Source organism: Melospiza georgiana, chromosome 10, assembly GCF_028018845.1.
Source record: "Melospiza georgiana isolate bMelGeo1 chromosome 10, bMelGeo1.pri, whole genome shotgun sequence".
Taxonomy (NCBI): domain Eukaryota; kingdom Metazoa; phylum Chordata; class Aves; order Passeriformes; family Passerellidae; genus Melospiza; species Melospiza georgiana.
In genome coordinates, this window is record NC_080439.1 from 16,770,810 (window position 1) to 16,796,347 (window position 25,538).

The 25,538-nt window shown below is 44.1% G+C and overlaps 2 protein-coding genes across 2 annotated transcripts in view; both read left to right on the top strand.

Annotated features, from left to right (window-relative positions):
• Positions 1–1,123, top strand: part of FAM124B (family with sequence similarity 124 member B) — a 71,220-nt gene extending 70,097 nt beyond the window's left edge. The window contains exons 6-7 of the mRNA XM_058031417.1: positions 652–880; positions 1,059–1,123. Of these exons, the coding sequence (XP_057887400.1) occupies positions 652–880; positions 1,059–1,123 (294 nt within the window). The remainder of the gene's footprint in view (positions 1–651; positions 881–1,058) is intronic.
• Positions 859–24,352, top strand: SERPINE2 (serpin family E member 2). Its single transcript, XM_058031560.1, has 9 exons — positions 859–880; positions 14,124–14,398; positions 16,859–17,086; positions 18,157–18,354; positions 20,754–20,952; positions 21,095–21,195; positions 22,178–22,264; positions 22,828–22,911; positions 23,684–24,352. The coding sequence occupies exons 2-9, from the start codon at positions 14,143–14,145 to the stop codon at positions 23,719–23,721; spliced, it is 1,191 nt and encodes a 396-aa protein (XP_057887543.1). The 5' UTR covers positions 859–880; positions 14,124–14,142; the 3' UTR covers positions 23,722–24,352.
• Positions 24,353–25,538: the final 1,186 nt, after the last annotated feature.

Below are 25,538 nucleotides of genomic sequence, written 5' to 3' on the forward strand. Positions count from 1 at the left end.
CAAATCCTGAGGGAAGAAATGTGGTTTATTGCATACTTATCCTGTTTCTTCAAAGCTGAACTGTGCCATGCATGAAAATTTGTTTGGAAACAGGGATCAGAAACGATGACTTAACAAGGCAGTGCTGTGTAACAAGGCAGTGCTGTCCACTGCCGCACAACACGCTGCCGGTTTTCCTGAAGTTGTCAGCACTACTGGTTTTGTACAGAGTGGAAATTCCTTCTGGTACTTTGTCAGTCAAGGAGTCCAGGGCTGTCAGTCAGTGTTAAGGTTAACGTGTTTTCCCAGGTTTACACTTCTGTCCTGCCGCACCGCTCTGTGCCTGTGCTGCTACACTGAAGCAGCAACCACTCCCCTCCCTCCGATCCCTCCCGCTTTTCGTTAGTGCAGATTAAACCCAGGGCCATACAAGGGGTGGGGGTCCCAGGCTGAGCCATTTCCTCATCCCTTGGTGAGGACGTGGGAGCACACGGGGAGGAGCCCCTTGGCCCAAACCCTCCAAGCTCCCAGCACGGCACTGCCGGGAAGGGGCCGCATGGAGCCGGCCTCGGCGGTCCCTGTCCCCTCACCACCCCCGCGGTGTCCTGCCGGGCCGAGCCTCGCCCCGCGGGTACCTCCACCGCTGCCCGGGCTGGCCCTTGTCCCCGGCAGGGCTGGCCAGCGGGGCTGTGTGACACGGAGCTGAGGCCGGGCCGGGGCCGGGCTCGCCCCCCGCGCCGCTCCGGCGCTGCCCTGGGCGGGCCCGCGGCGCGGGGCGAGGGGCGGGCGGGCGGGCGGGGCGGCCCGGGCCCTATAAATGGCGGGCGGCGCCGCCGCGCTCCGGCCGAGCGGCGCGGGGCGAGGGGCAGCAGCGGCGCGGAGGCGGAGAGCGGCGGGCGAGGTGAGCGGGGCCGCCCAGCGCCGTGCGGGCACAGCCGGAGGAGCGCCTGGGGGCGGCAGGGGCGCGGGGCACCGGGCGGAGGAACGGGGCACCCAAAGTTTGGCTGCTGACAGCGCGGGGGTCGCTCCGGCGGCTCCTCGGTGTGCGCTCCTGTTACCTGCTCGCACAAGTTTCCCAGCGCCGGGTGCGTGGGCGCTGTGCCGGGAGCGGGGCTTCGGGCGCGCCGAGTTTCTCCCAAGATAAGGCGCTGGCTTTGTGCGAGCAGCGAGGGGTTTTGCCCCGAAAGAAGCGGGTTTGGGGCTGGCAGCCCGCGGGTAGCGGCACCGCTTCGCTCCCGGGTGCGGGAGAGGCGGCACTTCCCGGGCACCGGCTGCGCTGCGAGCGCTCGGGAACTGCAAGTTGCTCGCTTGCGTTCGTGTCCCTTGTCTGCCGTGGGAGAGAGCTTGCTGCTGTTGTGCTAAATAAAAGTAATAAATCATAATCCGGGTAGTGACTGAAATTTTCTTGGCTTTCCGAATGGCAGAGTAACGGGGGAGGAACATTTTCGGCCATTGCCCTTTGGGGAGGAACGAGTGGTATTGTGATACTGTAACAGGATTTAGGGCTGATAGCATCCCGCTGTGTGCTGGAGTGGAGAGCTGGTTAACCAAAACTCTGACCTCGGCTCACTTTGGAGTGATACGGGAGCTGCTTCGTGTGTCGCGTCCTGGGAGGATTTGGAAATGCAGAGTCCTTTGTCTCTTGGTGAAAATGGTGCTTGATATTTTGGCTCAGTACTGTGTGATGTTGGAGGATCTTAACAGAAAAATACCTTTGGAGAAACCTTTGTAGTAACAAATAGGTGTTAAAATGTCAAATTTCCCATAAAACTAGGGAATATCTGTTTATGGGTTAGAGGCCTTTGATTTATTTCTCTCCCCCTTTCTCATGCCTGTGTATGATTCTGAACGTGGTTTGGCTTTTGTGGTTGTAATCGCATTCTTGGGCAACTTCCTGAAAGAGAAACCTGGTAGAATGACTTTTTTTTTTTCACTGCACTGAAAAATGACCTCTTGTTCCTTCACTTTCTCTGGTGTGAGCATTTAGTAATGTCTTGTCCCCAGCTTGCCACAGGAATTCATTAGAAACCTGATTTTGTAGGGGCTATTCACGAAATGTACGTAGGTGTAAGCAGCTGTGCTGCTGTGTAGCTTCGGAGAAACTGCAGACATCCTCGAGGAAAGTGAAAAGCAGCTGCATGCCTGCTGAGTGCTCAGATGAGCCTTTGGAGTGTGAGGGGAAGAGCAATGCAAATAAAAAGGCAGAATTATTAAGTAGATTAATTCAGCTGCATGTAGGATGTACTAGGTTGGAGATCTAGCATTTTGTGGGGTGTGATTAAACTCACGAGAATAGCAGCTGTTTGGCACGGGAGCAAACTTTGAGTGATGAATGCTAGTCCACAGCTTTTTACAATTACAGACAAGTTGTATGTCAGGCAACCTATAAGCAAATTGTGTCAAGTGCTTGAGATGCTGGAAGGCAGCTTCTGTAGGCATTGCTGTTTGATGCCCTCCCCAGGTATGAGGACGGTGGAAGAACTCCTCTCTGCTCTGATTGGTGATATGGCCATCACTATAGTCACACATACATTTATATCTATATATAGCTCCATGCATCTCATGTGGGAGGCAATAGAAACTCATGTCAGAACAAAAAAGAAAACAGAAACCCGCAGTGGGTTTTGTCTCAAGGTGTATACAGAAGTGTTGGAGCTTCTGTTTGGTGTTGTCATTGACAACCAGGAGAATAGCACGTCTTAGTGGCATGTGGAGACTTTTAGCCTGAGTGTCTAAATCACACAGGCAGAAATGTGTTCCCAACCCAGAGTTTCTTACCAGCATCTGCTAGGCAGAAAAATGTCAAGCAGGGAGCCCAGCAAGTTGCACCAGGTATTTTTAGAATAGGTTGAAGTGAATGTGTCTGTATAAATAGTGAAAAATAAGCACCTCACCTTGCTGCTAGGAATTACAGTGGAGATGCAAGTAAATTTCAGTATCCACAGCAAGGGATCAGCTCAGAGGGAGCTCTGGGTGGAGATTTGTGGTGGTGGGCACAGCATCTCCCTGGCTCATGCAGCTGGTTGTGGCTTTTGGTTCTTGATAGGAACTGCTCATTCTTGAAAAAGCTGAGGCTCGGTGGAAGGCTTTTCTTGGAAGCTGGGGTTAGGGGTTGTCCGGGCTGCTTGAATTGCTTAATCGCAAGCATGCATGAAAGAGCATGCTTTTGTAATACTGATTATGGGGAAATTAATTTTGATCATCAAAACGTTTCCAGTCAACTTGGTTTGTTAACTGAATTCTGCAATTCTCTGGGGTCCAAGGTTTTATACATGAGAAGACAGGAAAAAGATGGATAACCATCACTAATCTGTAAAGTGTTGCTAGATACAGTCATCTTTATTTATGTGCCTCTGAGCATCTTCCCAGTCACCTGTGACATAGCTAATGAACCAAGCTTTACAGCAAAGTGCTGGCCTGTAAGAACCATGTCATTCTGTGCACCTCTACTAGCCATAAACTTCTTCTGAATAAGTGCAGTGATACAAGGAATTGCCTCTTTTTGGTAGTGGTAGCATGGAGGAGTCAGTCATCTACATATGATTTTAAAGATTTAGTGTAAATGTAAAGATTCAGTGTAAGTTAGGGAAGTATGAAAATATAAGAAGGTGTTTATTATTATTAAAGTAGGTAGCTTCTTTGTGTAAAAACTGGACAGCTGAATATGTGCAACCATGTGTGTGTTCAGGTGTCCCCTCTGTGATGGTTGAAGTGGTGGGAGGAGAGCAGTAAGAGGTGGTAGCATTCTGCAGCTGGAGCCACACAAACGTTTAGGCTGGCATGCCGTGGGGGAAAAAAGCTGTCCTGTGTTCTGCTGGTTTTCCTCTCACTTTAGGGAGAGACTCTAGTTCATACTTGACTTCTGTCAGCAGAGCTGAGGTCTCTGCTGAAGTGAGAGCCAGCAATGATGGACTGGAAAAGTATGGGGCAATTTTAGTGGCAATGCTAGTGTAAGCTGTAGGTTCTTAAGCTCTTTATCATGGCCTTGAAATACACTTAAATGCTAACCGAACTGCTTTCTAAAGCTGTTAGCACCTCTCCTTGAGCAGTGTCTGTGGAAAGCATGCGTTTTGGCAGCTGCTGTGTCTTTTCTGTGGTCTGGTATTTACCTGTAATGGTCAGAAAGGTGGTTTTTCCCCTTATTTTCAAGCTGAAATCAAAAGGTGCCTTATGCTGGGGTCCAGTAATATGCCACAAAGCAGTTTAAGTATGAAAGCACATTCATCTTGTGGAATTATCTCCCCTTGGAGAAAATATCAGTTTTGCTGACCATGTTAATGTGGTGCAAAGTGTGGGCTTCAGGCTGTCTGCTGTTGGCATCAGGGCTTTGGAAACAGCAGCCTGAAATTCTCCTCAGTGCTGTGGGACTGTGGAAGGGATCAGGACTGATGGCCAGTGAGTGCTGAGCTGCAGAAGCCTGTTCAAGGCTGTGAATTTGTGGTGGCCTTGGCGAGCAGGTAGGTTGGTTTGTGAGAAATAGGAGTTACCAACAGACTGTAAGCTACAGGAGCAAATCCCCCTGGAATCTCCAGAAGCACTAGTGAGAAATGATTGTATATTCTACCTCCCTTAGTTCAGCTGATGTACAGGGGATATGAATTCATGTTCATCAGCTATGTAGTTTTGACCAAGCCTGTTTTTATGTTAAATGCTTTCTGTATTATTTAACAGCTCTCTCTTTAAGCTTCTGTTCTCACAGAAGGACATGTTGAGGTATTTAGTGATGTTTCTCACTGCTTCTGAGATGGTCCTGTCATCTGGTGGGAGCTGTAAGCTTCTGCTTGCCCAAAGCTGAACGAGGTTTCAGGTTTTTTGTTTGACTAGGACAGGGACAGTTTCCCATTGGCTCTGACAGGTTACAGGTCCAAACCCAAGTGGAGAACTGAACATGACTAGTTTTCTCTCCTCCGTTCTGTTATAGGATAACTTTACATCCCTAAGCAATCTAAGAACTGCCATGTAGAAGTTGGTGCTTTATCTGTATGTCTCCATCTTGCTACACCCCCTCCTCTCCCAGAAGGAGCAGTTCTTGTGTCTTTCCCAGCAGTTAAACAAGCTGAGGCCTCCAGCTGCTCTGGCAGCTCGCTTGGAGAGGTTGCTTTCCCAGCTAATTGCCTACTTCCTCTGCAGAGGTTTGTCATCTGCCTTACAGAAATAGTGATGGACTCCGTGGAGCCTCAGCCAGCACAGCTCACAGCCCAGCCCACAAACTCTCAGGCTGAACTGAATCAGACAGTTTAATATGCAGGTCATGACCTGCTCTTGGAGAGTTCTTGTGCATAGTTCATACTCTGTTGTCCCGTTTTTTACTATGGAAATTTAAGTCTTGCCTTCCCAGAAATCTGTAGTAAAGCCAGGGGGGTAAGTCAGAAGTGAGGTCAGTTTAACAAAAAGAGTGTTTTCTTAAATACAGCTCTTTAAATAGCTGGCAATTCTCTTATTGACTGGTTAATGTGAGTCTTCCTGCAGATGACTGAGGAGGTGTCTACCTGAGCATATGGATGAGGTTCCCAGCACAAAGTTTCATTCCTGCATCCTAACAGCACCTGGGACTTCCCATGCTCTTGTGGCTGGCTGGTTCCGCTTCTGGAGCTTCCTGGGGGAAAAGATGGATACAAGTAAATGTCTGTGCTGTGAAATATGAATCTCCTTATCCTTTTTGAGTAACCTTCAAGCTAGGGCTGGAATGGCTGAGAAGAGGCCACTAAAAACTAGTCTCTCCTGTGAACTTAGGTCTGTTTCAGTGATGCTGTCCTGGATACAGAAGATCAATATACATTTTTCATTTTAAATAAATGTATAAATCAATATACATTTTTCATGTTAATAACTTGGCTCTATTACACTTAGAGGGTTATATTTGTTATCTAGTTTTTCAGATAATGTTTCTAAATCAGCTTGCAAATAGGAAGTGGTTGATTGCTAATGATGTACAGTGTGATTAATAAATAAATAAAAGGCTAGTCACTCATTACGCTGCAGATCGCCAACCACAAGTGCAGTAAATGGTTAGAACAGCATTCCATCTCTCCAGGTAATTTGTCATTTGGTAGCATTCCCTGTGTATAAATGCTTAAATTATCAGGGTTTGGCTATCAATGAGCTTGTGTAAGTGCAAGTTTTTATGAATGTCATTGTTATGAACAGAGAATACTGGAGTTCCAATCCATTTTTATAGTGAAATGACTGTATGTACTTTTAGACTAACTGCCAACACTGTACTGCTGTAGTCTTTCCTCTTGAAGGAGGGATAAGTAAAAACTTGAAATAATGCACATGCATTATTTTAAGTGAGGCTTCTTCAAGTCCTCTTGAGAGACTGTCTTCACATCTTCTGCTACCATTTGGGCATCTCTAAACCCAGCTGGCTTTAGTTAGATGTTGTATGGCTGATAGATCCTAACACCTCTCTTAGCTTTCTAGGATCATAAAAATGTAAATAATGAAAAATGGTATGGCTCCATAGAAAGCCGAATTTTTAGTTATGCTGCAAACCCTGACTGAACCATAGAGTGTGGGGTGATGGGAATTGGGCTTTGTAGCATTGTTTAGTAGGAAATATAATTATCTCTTTTGCAGAGTAACCTAAACCTCAAAATTATGGAATCTGGAGGCCAACAGTCATCTCTCTTCTACTCTGCAGTGACTCACATGCTTTTTCAAAGCTCTGAAATATTAACTATTGGCTTGAGGACTCAATTCTACACCTTTAGTTTTCTTTATTTCTTACACAGTTTTGGAGGTTTTTTTCCTTTGTTTGTCAGTTCTTTAAGCCCAAGTGTTAGAGAAAATTTATGAAAGTGTTACGAAAATTTACCTGAGAAGAGGAGAACCAGATTTGTTTGCCTTGCAGGGATGTAGTGGTGTGAGTCTTGCTATCAGATGACACTAAGATACTTGTACTAAGTGAAAATGAATAAGGGTACTGAGTTTCCCTTTAATATTTTTTAAGGAAGAAAAGATGGTAAAATCCTAAAGCAGAGGTGGGACTTAGGGTGGAGATGGTGATGAGATACCTGATAAGATACCAGCCATTGTTAGTCCAGCACCTTGTAGACTATTTACCATAGATCTGTACTTACACAGCCCTTAATTGCTAAGGAATTAATAGCCTGCACCTCATTAATGGGAGCTTGCAATGCTGCAGGCTTGCCTTTGGCTCCTAACGAGCCTGTGGTTGCATAGTGAGCATTGCCAATGCACAATAAATGTGGGAACTGGGGTTCCATGAGGCCTCTCTTGCACTAAAAAACTAAAACTGGGGGCTTGAGTTTAGGCAGGTGCTCTGGTTGTCAAACCCCGTTCCCTCCCCTGGGGTGAGCCCAGAGAAGGGGGCACAGCCTCCCCACCGTGCTGTTGGGCCCTGCTGTGCTCCCCTTTGGGGAAACTGGTTCTGCAGCGTTAGTCTGCATGAGCTGACTGTCCCATGCTCGTTTCTTCATTATGTTAAAATACCCACACTGCACAAAGAACTCGAGATCAACCAAACCACTTCTTTAATAAGGGGACACCAGTAAGCTACAAACATAATTCTGTTTAATCTTTCTGATGCTGTAAGGCTTGATACTAGGTCTTGGAGAATTCTGTGGAAACTACTTTAAATACAGGAATAAATAATACCTAGAAACTTAAGCAATTGTAGTTGAGCTTACAGTAACAAGAGAACACATAAAATTTGAGACTGGGGGTAGAATTGTGCAGTACCATAGTAGTCTCTATAAGCCCCCTGCCCTGTCAGCTGTATTTGCTTCATGAAGCAGAGCTAAATTTGGCTCTTTAAATCATGTATAAATGAGGGATGGAAGTAAAAGCAAATGGTACATAAAAGCCTATCTATGTTCCTGAAACTCTCAATAGTGCCCCTGTAGTTGTTGTACAGTCACAACCCAGTGGTGAAGGAAAACCCTGGTCAGCTTTGCATGATGTGAAATTGATCTTTGTAATTAACTACCATGAACCACCACCAAATGCTGTACGAGATGGATAGATACTGGTGAGAAAAATTAGTCTGGCTTGTGAGCTGAAGACCCCAGTCATGAGGTTACAGACAGTTTGAAATGGAGGTGGTCTCTGCACTTCATGTTTAACAGAAACTCCCAGAAAATGGGGATGGTCAGGACTCTCGATAAAGAAGCACTGAACTCCAGCTTCCTGCTCATGGGGGAGCAGTGCTTGGACAAAGAGATGGTTCCTGTGTGGGACCAGCTGGTTTCACAAGCTGGTGCTCTGCAGGGAAATTCCCACTTGGCAGGGGAGGTTGGTTGGACACAGCTGAACAGGCTTTCCAGAATGCACTAAAAACCTCAGAGGGATAGGAATAGAAGAGAGAGGATTAAGGTTGGAAGAGGAAATATTCGGAACCAATACCATGCTTTTGGCATTCATGTGCAATGCTGGCTGTTGTGCCTGATGTCAGACCAATGTCTTAAGATATAAAATTTTTTCTTTAAAAAACCCATCACTTCCAGCTTATCTCTGTGTACAAGTTATGTTTATATCTCGTTGACAGTAGCTTACTCTTCTTCAGAGCAATGTGAGTACTGAGCTGTTTAAAACCTAGCAATCATCCTTTCTTGGAAATGCTCTGCATATACTAAACTTTCCAGGTATTGAGTAATAATAGAAGGAGTTGTTAGATGAAAAGGAAGCACCAACATTCAGGAGGATGAAACATTTCCCAGATCTGTCATGTGGAAGCAGCCGGAACTTCAGCAGGCTGAACTCAGGTTCAGGGTGAGGAGAGGATATTGAAGCTGAAGGCTTTGGTATGTAGGAGGCGTAGGCAGGAGGGGAGTCAGGAGCACCTGTGAGGGGCAGGGAAGCCCACCGAAGGTCTGGAGTGCTTTACCATGCTGCTAAACCCATCAGCTGGAAAACAAGACCCAGCACATGACCTTCCCTCTGCAGCAGAGTGGTCTCCTTGCTTGGGAGAAACAATTGCTGTGTGCTCAGCCAGCTCCTTTAATGACTGTTAACAAGTTTGGTGGAGTATTTATTCAGTCCCGCTGGAGAGAATTGGTTAAATGCCTGAAGTGAAGCTGCTTTCTTTCAGCTCATATGTCAATTGAAATAAGACTTTTAAATTAGTAGCCCAGATGACAGTGGCATGGAAACGTCAACATCTCAGACTTGGAGAGGTCCCTGAATGTTTGTTCCAGGCTGGCCTTCTCTGGTCACAGAGGCTGCCCAGTGGGCTCAGAGGCTCTGAGGGTTTGGGGCTTACTACAGTGAGACCAGCAATGCTGTGAGACTGCTCCTCAGTTTTAGTCCCTGTAGCTCTGCTTGCTGCTCTTTGGTTTCAGCTATTCACAGAAGTGCAGTCTGCTGTCTGAGCTTCCTTGTGCTTGATATATCTTTAAAGAAATTACAGAATCAATCTTGCAACTGCAAGAAGGAGCTTTTAGGATTATACATTATTGCTGTTGAAGTCAGGCTTCAAAATAAACACTTGGAAGTGTCTCATAGTGCAGTAATTACAGATATCTGAAAATCGATGTACAGTTGATTATTTCATCCTCAATCCAAAGCAAAGTGTTCTTTAGCCTCTCTGGGGCAGGCCTTTTCTCCAACTTAGATATTAAATATAGGCATTTTTTCAGATCATGTTTTTGCCTCTGATCTTGAACCAAACTAATTTCTGTTCTTCCTCTTGGGAAGATTGCAGCAGCTTAGTTTGGCTCTCTGAAAATGAAGTTTTTTCCTAAGCTAGTTTTCTGCTGTAGGAGGATCTTCATTGTTAGCAGTATTTTGTGCCTGGGGCTGAAGATTTACTTTTCCCTGCTCCACCAAATGCTTTTCTAGACACAGATTAAACAGCCTGTATTAATATAACTTTGCTTTTGTAACAAGCATTCTATAAATGTAGGCTGAAAGCATCATGTCCTCTTTGTTGATATAATTACTTCCATAATAATTTCATCTGAAAAATTTAAACTAGGTACTACGATGGTGATATGAATAGTTGAGCCTAGTGAGAGTTGAGTGTCCTGCCCAATACATCTGAGAGTCAGTGTTTGCAACACCAGCATGAAGCTGAGCTCGTCCCAGGGTTGGGAACCTGAAGAGTTTCCATCATCTGCCATGAAACAGCAGAGAGCTATCAGGACATGCTGCTGTGTTCCTCCTCTGCTTCCCCAGAGCTCTGTGCCTGACTGGAATAGTTGTCTGAACATTCCTTTGTGGCTTAGGCTAGGCTCTAGCCTAGCAGTTGGAGTTACAGCTGGTACCTCTGTGTGCTGTACAGACTGGGGGTGGTGCTGCCCTGTGAGGCAGGGGGAGCTGAGTTCTGGGTGTGCTTGCTGTGGAGATGGCACCTCTCATATAAATGAATGTGTGCCACTGCTCTGTGCAGCTCAGAAACTGTAGCATTAGGGTTAAGGGCTGGATTTGCATAACAAATGGCAATGTATGATAACACTGGCTCCGTTTCTTTGGGTTAGTGACAGCATTGCCATTGCGTGTTGAGAAGTGTAAATTGTGGATGTTGTCCTTCCTGTAAGTGCTCAGTCTAAGAAGTGGGCAGCCTACCCTACAGAGGGACTTTTTTTTGATCCAGCATCTTTCAAAAGCCCACATTTATGTAAATGAATTCGCCTATACACTTTCCTCCTCCTCAGTTTAACTTTGTAAAAAATATAAAGGTCATAGGCAAAGAAATGCCTAGCCTGTATTTTTGTTTGGTTTTCTGAAGCATTAGATTCAGATTTAACTATCACTAAGTTTTTTAGCTTCAGTGCTATGAAAGCTTGTTGAAAGCTTGTTGATATTCTGTATAGCAGGTCAGCTGTTTTCCATCCCACACATCATGCATCCTTTTGGGTTTCTTCTCCCAGCACTGTGCTTAAGCTGTTTCTTTCAGGATATGCAAATGCACTTCTTGGTACTGGACTGCATAGAAGTTGATTTCACTGAAATCCACGATGGAAACTTCAATTGCAGGGATGCCACTTCTTCTCAAAGATCCAGTTGTCGTCCCAGTTACCTGGTTAAGTTACACAGTGGCCAGAGCAGGGCCAGGCCAAGAAGTGACTGCTCTATAACTAGTGATGAAAAGTGGTTTTACTATTTTTCCATGCTCAGAGCACTGCATGACTATTTCACTTATTGAATAGGTATTTGCTAGAGATTGTGCTCCAAAACAGAGACCAACCCATCTTTATGGTGTGTCAGGAGGGAGAGGTTAGGCAAATATGGAGAATTCTGGAGAAACCAGATGTGAGAGGTGATCAGTTGAAACAGAAAAAAGCCCAAAATTCTGCAGCAGTGGCCTTGTGAGCAGAGTTGGGTTGTTTTGACAAAGCTTCACATGTTATGGGGAAAATACAAGGCTGTCACCCTGAGTCTGTCAGGGGCTGTCATCAGTGAAATAGAAAACTTGGAGCCTTGCAATATATTCTGGGAAAGTCAAGGAGAGAAGTGTCTGACTTCAGTTAGGTTTGTGCAGATGAAGTACCTAAAAGACAAAGAAACATTGTTTTATTTGATTTCAAAGTGTCACTGCTGTCTCTGCCCTCATAGTATGCTTCTTGCCATATAATGTATCAAGGGTAGATTGCCCTCAAGACAGCCCAGTGTCCTGTGGTTTGCTGTCAGGATCCGGTGGAGCTGCCTTGGTCAAAGCCCGGGTTTCAGATGGCAGCTCAAACTGTGCTCTGTGATTATCTGGTACTGTCTCTGTCCATCACTGTGTGGGACAGGCTGTATTGCACCAACATGTGCTGTTGCTTGCTTCAAAGTGCCTCCAGTAAGACTTTGTAATAATTTTAGGACCTTGAAGTTTCTTTTTGCCAAGATACTAGGTTGAGTTAGAAATCTGCTTATTATCGGGATTAAGAATTTGTTTAAACTACCCCTTGGGTTTCCAGGTTTGGGAGAAGAGATGGCCACCAAACCACCAAAGAAAACCCTAAAAGCCAGCCCTAAATGAAGCTTTTCATAGAGTGCCTCCTGCAAGGCAGCAGTGCCATCAGTGTGGAGCTGCTGTGAGAGAAGAGATTGTTGCCCTTAAGAACAAAACTAAAGGTTTCAAGTGGTTTGTGTTCGCATCAAACAACACTGAAGAATGTTCCTTAACGATTTTAATTTATTTTGAAAAGTGCAAGTTTACTTTCCCTGTCAGGCTGTTGGCTCTCCCCCATGACATTTTCTTGCTGTAGCTGGTGATGAGGGGTGCAAGACAAACGTAGGAGTGACTCATGTAACCTGCCTCAGGGGGATGCAAACCCAATCCTGACCTGCCTCAGGGGGATGCAAACCCAATCCTGACCTGCCTCTGGGGGATGCAAACCCAATCCTGACCTGCCTCTGGGGGATGCAAACCCAATCCTGACCTGCCTCAGGGGGTGCAAACCCAATCCATGGTGCTTGGGTTTTGTTCCTGCTGGTCTCAGCTGCAGCGAGCCCAGTCCAGCCTAAATTTTGGACTAAGCTCGAGTAGTTGCAGCAGATGGTGATATGAAGCTCCTTTGGAAGGAATTGTGCTTTAGTGACCTCAGAACTGCTTGGGGGATTAGTAGGTTTATGGAGAAGACTTAATTATTGGGTGGGCTCTTACCCCAATTTGTAGTACAGCGTTTTCACTTTTTCTTGCATAACTTAAATCAGCAAGTTCCTCTGGTCAGAAGTATGCTAAAGTTGGGTTTGGGGGAGAAAGATGTATAAACTCCTGCATTATTGCATTTTCAGCATTTGCTTTATTCTGCAACGGCAAACTGCGACAAAGCCAACTTCGTCCCCTCAAACGGTGTAGAAGAAAGTGGAAATGCTGTATTTGTCGCTTTCAAGTGTTTTAGCACAGTTAAAGTACATGCTATTAAAAGATGATTAAACAAATCTGTGCAAACACCAGCTGGTTTTGTGCTAGTGCGGTGCTGCAGCACGGTTTGGACTCGCAGCGTAGGTAGGCCGGCGGTGGCGCAGCTCCCTGGGCTGTGTGGGAGGCGGCTGGCAGTGGCAGGGCTGTGCCTCTGCTGGGCCCCAGCACCCTGGGGTGCTGCACCCAGAGCAGCAGGGGTGCCAGCCGGCTGCACTGGGGGCCGCAGGGCAGCACAGACCTGGTGCTGCTGCATTTGTTGTGCACATAACGCTTCATTCGGTTGTACGCCTTCTGCAGCCTTGCTTCTGAAGTCAGTGAGGAACAGGCTCCTGGCTGGTCTGGAAATGGAAGTCGGGGCTGTGAACTGTGTAAATGAAATGTCTTAATGTTGTGAACAGGGAACATAATTTAAGGAGATTGGAGATTATTGCATGTATTTTTTTCTAAGTATCTCTTTACCCTAAAAAAAGGCTTGAATGCAGTTTCATGAGGAGGAAATACAGAACAGCAGTTACAGTGCTCGGTGTTTGACATTTGGGTTTGGCTGTCTCTAATCAGTTGCTGATAGGTCCTGAAGAAAATGTTGATGCTGCTTGTGCTTCAGCTCTTTGGAGCTCATGGATAATAATGCTGAGTTCTGTCAGGTGTTAGACCTGCAGATGAAAGTGTACCTGTTTTGAATATTAACTTCATTCTGTATACATTAGGTGCTCTGTGTTCTTAAATGGAGAAGTACAGGTTGAAATCCAAGTTCAACATTTGCATTTTAAAATCCAAAATTTTCCTCTACGTTCCTGTTATTGAGAATGCCAATTATGCAGCTATCTTTTATTGTTCTAGGCAGGTGTAAATTCCCACAGCAGAAGGTCTGTTTGCATATGTATATATGCTTCTGTTCACTGCAGAAAATGATCTATGAGGTGTACTGTGCATCACATACTAGTGGGTGAGGACCATACCACACTCTCAGCACTCGTTTACCATAAAGGGCAATCTAAATAGAATGCCAAGGCTCACTTAACTGAGACACAAAACTGCCTCAACTAGGGTGTTGTGGGAGATGGTCTTCTAACTTGGTGGCTTTTGTCCTTTATGTAGGCACTGGTATCTAGCTATGTCATGATTATCATTGCACCTGGAAACCCCTAGACCTAAAATCCTGGTAGAGCTAAGTGAAACACAGTGAGTTGTGTGAGTCCCATTGCCAGAGCTCTGAATGGTGTGTGGCACATGTACAAGACTTGCCTGCTCTTTAGATGAATAAGAATTTATGTTAAAAATGCTGTTCTTGTGAAAGCTGACTTAACTCCCCCCTCTTGTTTTCTTACAGGTATCTCCAACCAGGAATCATGAACTGGCATTTTTCACTCCTCTTTGTTCTTGGGACTTTAATGTCTGTATGTTCCCAGTTCAGTTTTTATCCTCTGGAGGAGCTTAGCTCTGATGTTGGAATCCAGGTCTTCAATCAAATAGTGAAAGCTAAGCCTCAGGACAATGTTGTTGTTTCTCCTCACGGGATTGCATCTGTCCTGGGAGTGCTGCAGCTGGGAGCTGATGGCAAGACAAAGAAGCAGCTGACAACTGTGATGAGATACAGTGTAAATGGTCAGTGATCCTAAGGTGGTTTTGGGTGTGTTTTGTCAGACTCTTCATGATGTATGAGATGGCTTTCAAAGAGTGGTAGATTGCATCATGCACCAATTAACTCTGTTTACCAAAGCAGAGAATGGACATGCTTGAGGTTAATTGGCAATTTGAGCATGGGTATGTACATATACCCAAACTGGCTTATAAGCAGCTTGGTTAATGACTTCAGGGCCCTGGCTAGAACTGCCTTTGTCCTTGCCAAATTGGTGTTCCAGAACAGGGTGGATGGTGGTCCAGTGCTAGCTCTGAGTAAGAAGGTGGCAGTGCTGCATTTCAGGCTGTGCTGAACAACCTTTAATGTGCCACTCCTTAGATAACAGGACAAGAGGATATTTCTTGGCACCTCACTGAAAGCAGTGCAAACTAACCATACCATCGACACTTTCACTTTGCTGTTCAGTTTTGTGCACGTGTTTCTGCTGTCAGAATCCCTGTATGTGTAGTTCTTGTAGTGCCCTCTTCTTGAGACAGCCATTTCTGCTTGCCTGGGCCTGACACTGCATGCATCTGTGTTCATATTCCTCTGCCAATGTCTGCCCCTCCAGAGGGAGTAGGCTGAAGATCCTTACTGCTTTAATTTGCATGCTATTTTTGTGAGTGTTTGCCAGCAAGACTTAACATCTTAGTGCCAGCATTCTGCCTTACTTCCAAGAATAAAAAACCCTCCAGGAGGTAAGTGCACATTTAAATCTTGAGCAGTATTGTCATATAACATGTTGTCATATAACATGTTGTCCTGTCTTCATTTGCTTTGCTGTTTTGGTCCTGGATTTGAAGTACAACAAAATTATTTGACACGTTAACATCTAAATGATGTAGATGGAAATCCCTTCATGGGATAATCAGCTCTAGGAACATTTGAATGCTTAAAATCTAAGTACTTGCAAAAATGTTGAAGTATTGTATCAACTGGTTATATCCGGCCTTCAGAATTCCTAATCCTTACTGTGAGACACAGAGGTTCTCAAACACCTTAGAAGGTAGCCACTGCCTGGTTAGAGGCTTGGTATGGGATGCTGCCTCTGTCCTTGCACAGGTTCCCCCTGCTCTTGTTCATGACTACCTTAAAGTCCTTTGGCAACTGCAGCAAGTGCTTCTTTGGAAAGGTATTAGTTGAAAAGTATTTAATTTGTCTTTAGCTGTCTTTTAATGCAATTTAGCAGCTGGAAGCAAAGAGGAGAGCCAGCACCATGAGACCAGCCAGCTCTCCCCGGACCACCAGCGAGTGCTCCGTGGGCCACCAGTGGTCCACAGAATACAGTTTGAGAACCTCTGTTATGGTATGTTCTCCAAAAGAATTTGCCCATAGTATTGGAGAGTGAACATGTAGAAATTCATACCAGTGGTGCTGTTAAAGCATTCATGATACATGAAACAGCAAAGCCATCTGAGGTTTTTTCTTACATGCAGCTAAAAGAATAACTCTAAACTAATTTATTCCTTTCACATCTCTTCTTTGTCTACATAAGAAAGTAGTCAGGAAATGTTTCTGCCTAAATTGTATTGGGAAACAGAGGGAACCCTTTAATAACAGCCACCCAAGGCTGCTGTTTGATAGAGTGGTTGAGCATGGAGTTGCCTGCCTGGCAGTGGCTTCCCTGTGTAGAAAGGCACTCATTGATGGCTGTAACACGGGAGAACTGGGTATGGTGAGCATAGCAGTTCTTCTGTGCTGCCATCTGCTTTCCCTTACACACAGTGAAGGAGCTAGCAAGCACTCTGTACAATCTGCTCTGGGTCCTGAGGATCTTGACTAAGCACTGGAACCTACTACTTTCCCTTTTCCTGTTTTTAGAAGCAAACTCATGTGTTAACTCCTGCTTGTAGCTGATTTAGGCCAGGACTTAGTCGTTAAGGAAACTAAGACTCAACCTGGAAGATTATTATAAAACTCTTGACAGCTTACTTTATTCTCCAGTAAATGGAAAGGAAGTAAAGAAAATACTTTAATTTTTGTTTTACATTCTGAGGCTCAAGACCGTTTGTTATGCAAATCCTGCAAAACTCTGAGTGAGTAGGCTGACCCTTTGACTTTCTTTGTCATCACAGAACTGACAATTGACCTGGCTTATATGATGTGAAATATTTTTGGAACAGTTTGTTCTGTGGAAGAGCGTGATTTGTAGCTCTACACTAATATTTGAACCTCAGTGTAATCTCAACCACTGTCTGTAACATTCTGAGCAGACAGTTTAAGGTGCAGCAGGCACCATAGTGGAGTTCATGTTTTTGCTGGGAATCAGCAGATGAGACCTCAGAAATGGATATTTTGGAAATCCCTTCAGAATGCTTGCTTTGACCTTCCTTTTTTAGTCCAACACTTAATGTCTGACTTTACATGTCATTAATAGTTGCATATAAAGTAACTGTTGGTTTATCATGTTATTCTAAGTTAAACTTGCTGTTTTTTCCAACTAGGAGTTGGTAAAGCCTTAAAGAAGATAAACAGGCTGATAGTCTCAAAAAAGAATAAAGACGTTGTAACAATTGCTAATGCAGTGTTTGCAAAGAGTGGCTTTAAAATGGAAGTGCCTTTTGTTACAAGGAACAAAGAGGTGTTTCAGTGCAGTGTCAAGAGTGTGGACTTCGAGGACCCAAATGCAGCTTGTGATTCCATCAACCAATGGGTGAAAAATGAAACAAGGGGTGAGTATTGGGGAGTGCCTTTGTGCATGGCAGGGTGGTGTCTGAGACCTCCAGTTTAGATGGAAATACTGGAGAAAGATATTGGGAGGTGGAGAAAGCTCTGTTCTGCAGCTCAAAGCTGTCCTTTAGCTGGCATTAGTGTGATGCTTTAGAGCTGGTTGGTCAGGAAGCAGCAGTCTTGTTGCCCAGCAGATGTGCCTGTGTGGTGGCCTGGAGGGATGTGTTTGGGGTGTGTGTCCATCCCATCCATGGGATCAGAGCAGCTTTTGCTCTTCTTTGCACTCATGTACCTGGTGAGAAATCCAAGCACAGTTATCTTGGGTCCATGCTTTCTCTCGAACATAGATGCTTTCAGGCAGCTCAGATGTTTTACTCAGTAAATCAGACTCACAGCAAGCTAAAGGGCAGTTCAGCTTTTGCTCTGACTGCCCTAAACTGTCCTAAGATATGACCCTGTTCTTAGGACTCACATTTAGTGGAGGATTCTTAACTAACCCTGCCTTGACAGAACTCCTCATGCTTCAAGCCTCTGGAACCGATTGTAAAGCTTATAGACACTAAAGCCAGAGATCACATTTTGCAGCATGTTCCCAGTCTAGGAGAATTATGTGTTTGGTACCTTCTGGAGCTAAACCCAGTCTCTCCTGGATGTGAGGAGTGTGTTAATGATGTTGGATGTGGTATTTGTCAAATGAGGCTGTCAAATTCTTTCTCGACCACATCACCAGTTTTGCATAGCAATGTTGCAAGCAGTGTGTGAATGGGGAGGTATTTCAGCTGAAACTATTCCATGCAGTCTTAGATCTGCTTACATGCTGGAAAAGGTAGAGCCTTGTTAGCTGTTGAAACATCAGGCTATCATTTAGCAAGATATGTTTATTTCTAGTTATCCCCAAATTTACTTTTTGACAAAGAATAGCACTGACTTTATGGATTTTAAATATATTGTCCCATGAGGAGCTGGCACACTCACAGGTCAAGGGGTCTAAAGTAATGTGTGTCAGGTGCTTCAGAAACAGTTGGCCAATATAACAACAGCAAATGCTCAAGAATTCCTTTCTTTCTTCTAGGTATGATTGATCAGGTTGTAGCTCCAGATGATATTGAAGGCAGTTTGACCAGACTGGTGTTAGTGAATGCTGTGTATTTCAAGGGCTTATGGAAATCACGATTTCGACCTGAAAATACCAAGAAGCGCCCTTTTTATGGAGCTGATGGGAAGACCTACCAAGTTCCCATGCTGTCCCAGCTGTCCATCTTCCGCTGTGGTAAGCCCAGGGACTCCCACTGCCACCAGCAAAGGTGTAGAATTTGCTCTTTCCAGGAGCTTGCTGTGCATTTAATGGTGCTGTTCTTGTAGCTGATATAGATGGATTGTTACAGAGGTGTCTCCTGCTGCTGAGGCATGGGCCAGGTACTTAACAGTTGCCTTAAGGTTGGATGCTCTGTCAAGTATTGCCTTATCCTTTGCCTTCAAAAGGGAAAGTCTGAAGTACCTAAATTGAGAAATTTGCATTTTGCTGTAAGAAAGAAAAGTACATGTTTATAAAGGCTGAAAATAAAGAAAACTGCCAACAGGTAGAATGGTAGGAGGCTTACCTGGTGGTGAGAGAAAGATTGGAGTTTCAGTTTATATTTTACTGCAGATAGAGAAATGGGACTTGCACAGTCTGCAGTCCTGTGGGAGCCAGAGGAGCTGGGTTAGAATGTTGGCTGTATCTCCTGAGGTGTGAAACTGCTCTTCAGATTGAGTCACAAGTGAAAAGAAGTTCAGCAGGTTCTGCCAGACTTCCATCAGAGACTCTCAGAGCTGACACCAGCAGCTTGATGAGACTGACAATGTACTTCAGAGCTGCAGTTTGCAGCCTTATGGGGATTTTAGTGGTCAAAGTAGGATGGATGCTCTGATTAAAAACTTGTGTTGCATCCTTGTAAGAAGTGCTGCCTGGAACTTACTTCATGTTTGCTAGATACACTCTGAGAAATAGGCCTGAGAATACAGCTTGCTATAAATCTAAAAGCAAGACACGCTGTGCTTTTAAATGCCTATTTGTGCTGTCAGTAGTGCTCAATTATTATTAGTAGACTTGAGGTTAAAGTAAACAACTGTGACTCTGTCCCAGACCTGTACATTAGAGCAGATGTAATGCAATACTTTAACTGCTGAAAGTGTGAGTATATACTGCAGTATATACTAATTTTGGAGTTTCAAATGGGTTCTATGACTAAAGGTGGGGTTTAGCAAGACTATTATCTTGAAGGCTTTTGACTTCTGATGCTGGTTATAATATCCATTATGTTGGCCTATGTTTAAGGTAGAGAAACTATTAAAGCTAGAAAGGAACAAAACAAATACTGCTGAGTTACTCATTTCCTGAGGACTCAAATGAGGTATTTTTTATCTCTAGATTTCCTAACACAGGGCTTCTATTTTATCCATGCTTGGAATGGAATCTTAAACTTTAAATATCTTAAGTCTCTTCAGTCCCGTCTGCTGACTGAAGCTGAGCTCTCCTCCTGTTCAGTTTGCCTCAGTAATGATAGCAGCAAATCAGGAAAGCAGCATATACCTGCTGGACAGTTTGCCTTGTGTGACTGTCCTGGAGCTGACTTCTGCAGCCAGTGTTAGAAGTGTAGGATCCAGCCTGAGAACCACTGCCATAATAAATGGAATAGTGAAACTGCCAACTTTGGCATGATTCTTGCAAAACAGAGGTGCAATACTGCCAGTTTGGTAGCAATAGGAGTTTAGAGCAGCTTTCATGACGCTGGCAACAAGATTAAATTTGTAATGAAGCTGTTGATTTTCAGCTTGGACTGTCAAGTACAGATTTAGATGAAGAAAGGGGAAAGACAATAAGATCTTGTTGCTATCCTAAAACCTTGCCTGAAATACTGTCTGTAGTTAAACTGACAAATTTTAACTTGAAACTACTATAAAAAGCATTTGCTTCCCAGCCACATGCCAGAAATCCCACAGTAAGCAAAGGGAGCTTGGAGGAGGAGAAGGTTGCTCAAAGGCAGTCTTGCTGTAACTTGGATGTGCTGCTATCTCCCTCCATCTCATTTAATTGGCCTCTTGCACTGCCTCTAAGTGGCTGCTTTCCACTATCTTGCAAGACTTCAGATTGCTTCCTAATCAGATCCTTATTAAGCAAGAAAATTAAGCAAATGAAACAAACTAATTCAGACAGGAACCAAAAGGGCTTGTAATAACTCTTGGAGGAAGAAGCTTGTCTGCAAAATCTCTTCAGTTTGGAAGGATAGTCTGCTGCTATTCCTTGCTTTATTTTTATTCTCAATTGGTTCTGGTACAGCTGAGATCTGGAGCAGAGATCCATTTAATTCACTGACCTGGTCACTTCTAGCATAGCTGCCTTGCTGCTCTGGGCTGGTGAGATTTGTCTGGGAAGCAGTGTGGATGTTAAATGAGTATTTGCTCCATGGTGTCATCCTGTCTGTGTTTTATGGCATACCAGCATCCACACAGAGCCCATGCCTTTTGAAGGGCTGCCCAGCAGGAAGCCTGGGACTTTAGAGCTGGTTTTGAGGTGTGGGCAAAGCTTTCCTGACAGACTCTTCTAGCAGCCGTTGTGTTAAGGTAGAGATTTAAAACTATAATGGCTGTGGCTCACTAGTTTGGGTTTGTTTGTTTCTATTATTTTAGGCACTACAAGTACCCCAAATGAGCTGTGGTACAACATCATTGAGCTGCCCTACCACGGGGAGATGATCAGCATGTTGATTGCACTGCCCACTGAAAGCACAACACCGCTCTCTGCTATCATCCCCCACATCAGCACCAAAACAATAGGAAGCTGGATGACAACCATGGTAGCAAAAAGGGTGCAGGTTATTTTACCAAAGTAAGTACTTACACAATCCATTCCTTCTTCTGGAAGTGTTTGGGGGGATTATTTATATGTATCTCATCAGATATAAGAGAAGGAATACTGAAGGTGACTTTCCTGCATAATACCTGATGCATTCTATTTTTGTTCCAACCAGATTTACAGCAGAAGCAGAAACAGACTTAAAGGAACCTCTGCAAGCACTTGGTATTACGGATATGTTTGACCAGTCAAAGGCAAACTTTGCAAAAATAGCAAGTAAGGGTTTTTTTTTGTTTTAATTCATGGTGGTCCTTCATAGTTGCTAGCTCTGAATAAAGTGCTGCTTTACCAGTGCAGTTGTCTGCTTTCTCTTGGCTAAGTGTTGCCATGACATTGGAGCTGGTTTTATGTTGTAGCCAGCCAGGCATGACTGCTTGCTTCTGTTCAACATTGCAGTGGCTTTTTTCCTCCCTCATCTTACATTACAGCAGTAAATCATGCTGGTCAGCTGCTTAAGATTTGATATTGCAACCTGGGGGTCTCAGGCATTGTCTGAAATCTTTGGCAGGGCTTAAACAATACCATACCTTAATCTGTAGCAAATACTGCAGCTACAGTGTGTAACAGCTACGTGTTTAGTGACTTGAGCTGTAAGAAAGCATGTGTGAAAAACATTCACACTTTAAGCAACTCAGAGCTGTAAATATTAGTATCTGAAAATGGGGTGTAAACACTTTTGAACTCCTGGCTGTAAAATGTCATCTTTTTTCTCTTCTGCTTTCATTAAAATCCTGATTAGCTTCTATAGAACTATCTAACAAAAAAGCTTACCCTTGTGCTGGCTTAATTTGAAAACAAATGCCTGTCTTTCCTTGAAAGCAAGGTGTGTTGCTAAGTGCTTTTTTTTCCCCTGACACTGAGACACATGGGAGTGTAACTTAAATTCAGATAGCAAAATTTTTCAGGTTTTTTAAAATTAAAGCTAAAAATGCATGTAAGCACTTACAACTTAAACCATCAATAAGGAAACTTAGGAAATGGGGAGGAACAAGGAGTAAGGTTATTCCATACTTTTGTAATTACTCACTTAGTGACTGTATTCAAAGGTATTGTTCTGGGCTGCAGCTTTGGGATTCCAGCAGGACTGTTGCAGCTTTTAGCATTCTGGGCCATGCTGACAGAGCTGCTTAGCTACACAGCACTCCAGGATTCTCTCAGTGAGTTTTACTGAAGGTGCTCTTCTCCTTGGGTCTTTCAGGAACAGAAGGTCTTCATGTATCTAACGTTCTGCAAAAGACAAAAATTGAAGTTAGTGAAGATGGAACCAAAGCTTCTGCAGCAACAAGTAAGCAATTGTACTGATGTACTGATAACTGTCAGACTTGGGCAAACTCCATTAGAAGGCTTTGGCACTAGGCAAAGAGCTCACCTGGACATCACTGCAGCAGTATGCTCAGAGTTGGATCAGTTAATGGGTTTTATGTGATTTCTCAGTCAAATCTCAACTTGCCAATGTTGATCACTGTAAGAATATTGACAGGCTTACTTCTAGGGAAGTGTCTTCCCATAGCTTAGACTTTATATCAGCCCACTGATAGCACATTCTGGCTATCCAGGTTACAAAGAGGAGTAAGCTACTGCAAACCTTCGGGTGAAAACCCAAGACTTCCAGCTCTGTGTGGGTCTTGTCTTTTTAAATGCTTCCTGTAAGAATATCATGTGACCTGTGTGGCTTTAAATGTCCAAGTTAGTTTGTTTTAGGCATTTGTCTGCATCTATTCAAGATGCAGATATGTGTAGACATGCATATATATATATCCATCTACAAAGAAACTTTACTTTGATAGAGTATGTAATGCATTATGGTGCTTGATTTGTCTCACTCTAAACCTTTTTTTTTTCTTCAAGCTGCAATTTTAATAGCCAGGTCATCCCCTCCTTGGTTCATAGTAGACAGACCATTTGTATTTTTCATCCGGCACAATCCTACAGGTAAGCAGCATCTGTAAGTTCTTTTGGCTTAGAAGTTGAGTATCAGCTATGTAATAGTGCCAAGTCTGAAGCTACTGAATAACTATTGTAAAAATGTACTTGCAGGGGGTTTTTTGCCCTTAATTTTATATTATCTTATTGGGAATACAACTTGAAGCAGGGAAAGAAATCCATTTTGGCTGTCAAGGTAACAGAAACAAGTCTGGCAGGTTTGTGGGTATAAAAGAAGAGTCTTTAATAGTCATAGTTCCCCTGACTGCAGAGGAAACAGCTCTTTACTGGTGGTGAATTGCTGGACAGGACCCAGCTTTCTGGCCAGTCAGACAGTGAGGGCCAAGGCAGAATAGGGGGTTGGGGATTTGGGGTGCTGCTCCAGCCTGCCCTGAATATGAGTGTTCCAATATAATGCTCACAGCTCCTTTGCAGCATGGGCTGAGTCTCCCAGAGCAGAGTTGCCCTTCTTGCAGTGACCTGTATGATCAGTATGTCAGTCAGTGGGGAACAAGGTGCTGCTGCCAGCACTGGGGAAGAGCAGGCTGCTGGCAGCCAGCCCCATGCCCAGGCTCCGCAGAGCATCAACAGGGCTGTGTGTCTCTAGAAATAGGAGCTGGCCACCTATCCAAACATGCACTTCCCTGGCTCACAGACCTCAGGGAGGCTGGACTAGACTGGCAAGGTGGCTTGGCTGTGCTCTGTGGCCTTAAAGCTTTCATGGAAAAGTTGAACTCTATTTACAGATGATGGTAACCCTTGTTTTTGTTTCATCCCTCAGGTACAATCTTGTTTATGGGACAAATAAACAAACCTTGAATGTGGAAAAGACTTTCTTCAAGAAGTAAACAGGCACACCCCTGTTCTGTTAAATATTTTGTACACTACTCTTTGACTTCACTCAAGAACTAGTTTTAACCACTGACTAGGTTTTGAAACAGGAGTCGACATAGTTCTGGCTTTGTGGGGAAAATACAGATTGAAAACTACAGTATCTCTTCAAAATGTCTAAAAGATTCTCTAAACTACTGAATGGTTACCTATGCTAGCAGCTTCTGAGCTTTTTCTGTATCTACTAAGAATTTTATGTATGGCTTTTTGTGAGAGGATTTTAACAAAGAATGATAAATGTTTCTATTAATGTTGGTTTCTTCTTGTGTGTGGAAAAGGTCTAATTTTGTAGATACCACCTATCAAGATTACTTTTGGTTCTTGAGTATCTTGGTACCTGGATATTCTTGGTAGAAATAGAATAAAAGTTCTAGCAGTTTTTATATAGTGCATGTATCACTGAGAGTTTTAAAACTAATGTGGTGTTCAATACACATCGCATTGTCCTGTCTCATTGTAATGTAAACTTGTCATTGCTAGTATACACTTTCTATTGGATTTAAATTTTATATTTGTTTTTGTACAAAGGAAAAAAATAAAACTGCATTATGAACAGTCAGTGTTGTGGATTGTGGATGTGCTCAAGGATATTGGCGTCCAGAGCCCTGTGTAATTTGTTTGAGATTTAAGAAGAGTGAAAGGAGGGAGATCTTCTGTGAGACCTTTTTGTTGTGTGTAGGGGGGTGTTGATTGGGATTTTTGTGATGGGGTTTGTTTGCTTGTTTGGATTTTTACTTTAGTCTCTCTTTCTGATGACCTTTTTTGAAGTTGTTCTGCTGTGGATAAATTATCCATAGGTTTGGTATCTGAAGAGAATTCTATTTTGGTATGCCCAAGTTACTGCTGAAAACTGCCCCATGAGGATGTCTCAGTGCACCTTTGGGCTCTTTCCTCCTGTTCCCTTGGTGCAGTTTATATGCACATAGGCATCTCTTCATGCCCCTTGCAGGACTCTCCTGAGTACCAAACTCTTTCCAAAAGATAAGCAGCAAATCCCTTTGGCTTGTCACAGATGGTTCTTTGTTGTGCTGCTTCTGTGGCAACCGAGGGACTGGGGTGGGTGAGGGAAATCTTTGGCAGCTCTGAAGGGCACGCTCAGGGAGAAGAGGCTGCTGGTCTCGGGGAGAAATTCCTGCAGACTCAGCCCTGGTGGAAGTAGGTGACTGCAACATGTGTCCATAAAGAGTGTTGAGCCTCTTGGTCAGGTAAGAAGACAAGATGAAGAGAAAATGCTTCCAGCTGAAAATGCCTGAATGTGTTGTGCATAGTCAGTCCTAACCCAGTCCAAACCCCAGGCTGAGAGCTCATTACATGCTGCCAGATATTGAACCAATCTGCTAGCATCCCTTTTTCTGCTTGAGTTGAACACTGCAATCATCAAGAAGAATAAATCTGTGGGTGATTTATGGGATGTGTTAGCTGCCTACCACCCAATCCATGTAAGCTGGGGAAGGGATGCTCGTGCTTTGTCCTGAGGGCTGGGTCTGCAGTAGGTGAGTGGAGAAACTTAGCATGGCCTTGTTGTCTTCCTGTCTTGTTGAAGAGAAAATGAACCCTGCAGTGGGGAATGAAAAAAAGATACACTCAAAAGCAACAACCAGAAAATAAGCATGGAGATCATGTAACTAAAGATTCCAGTGCTGAGCAGACCTCTCCTGGCTAACCCAACCACATCTGCCTTCAGTTCCTTGCATCTCATGGAGGTAAGGAGCACAAGTAACAACAGAATAGTTACTGGGCTGTAA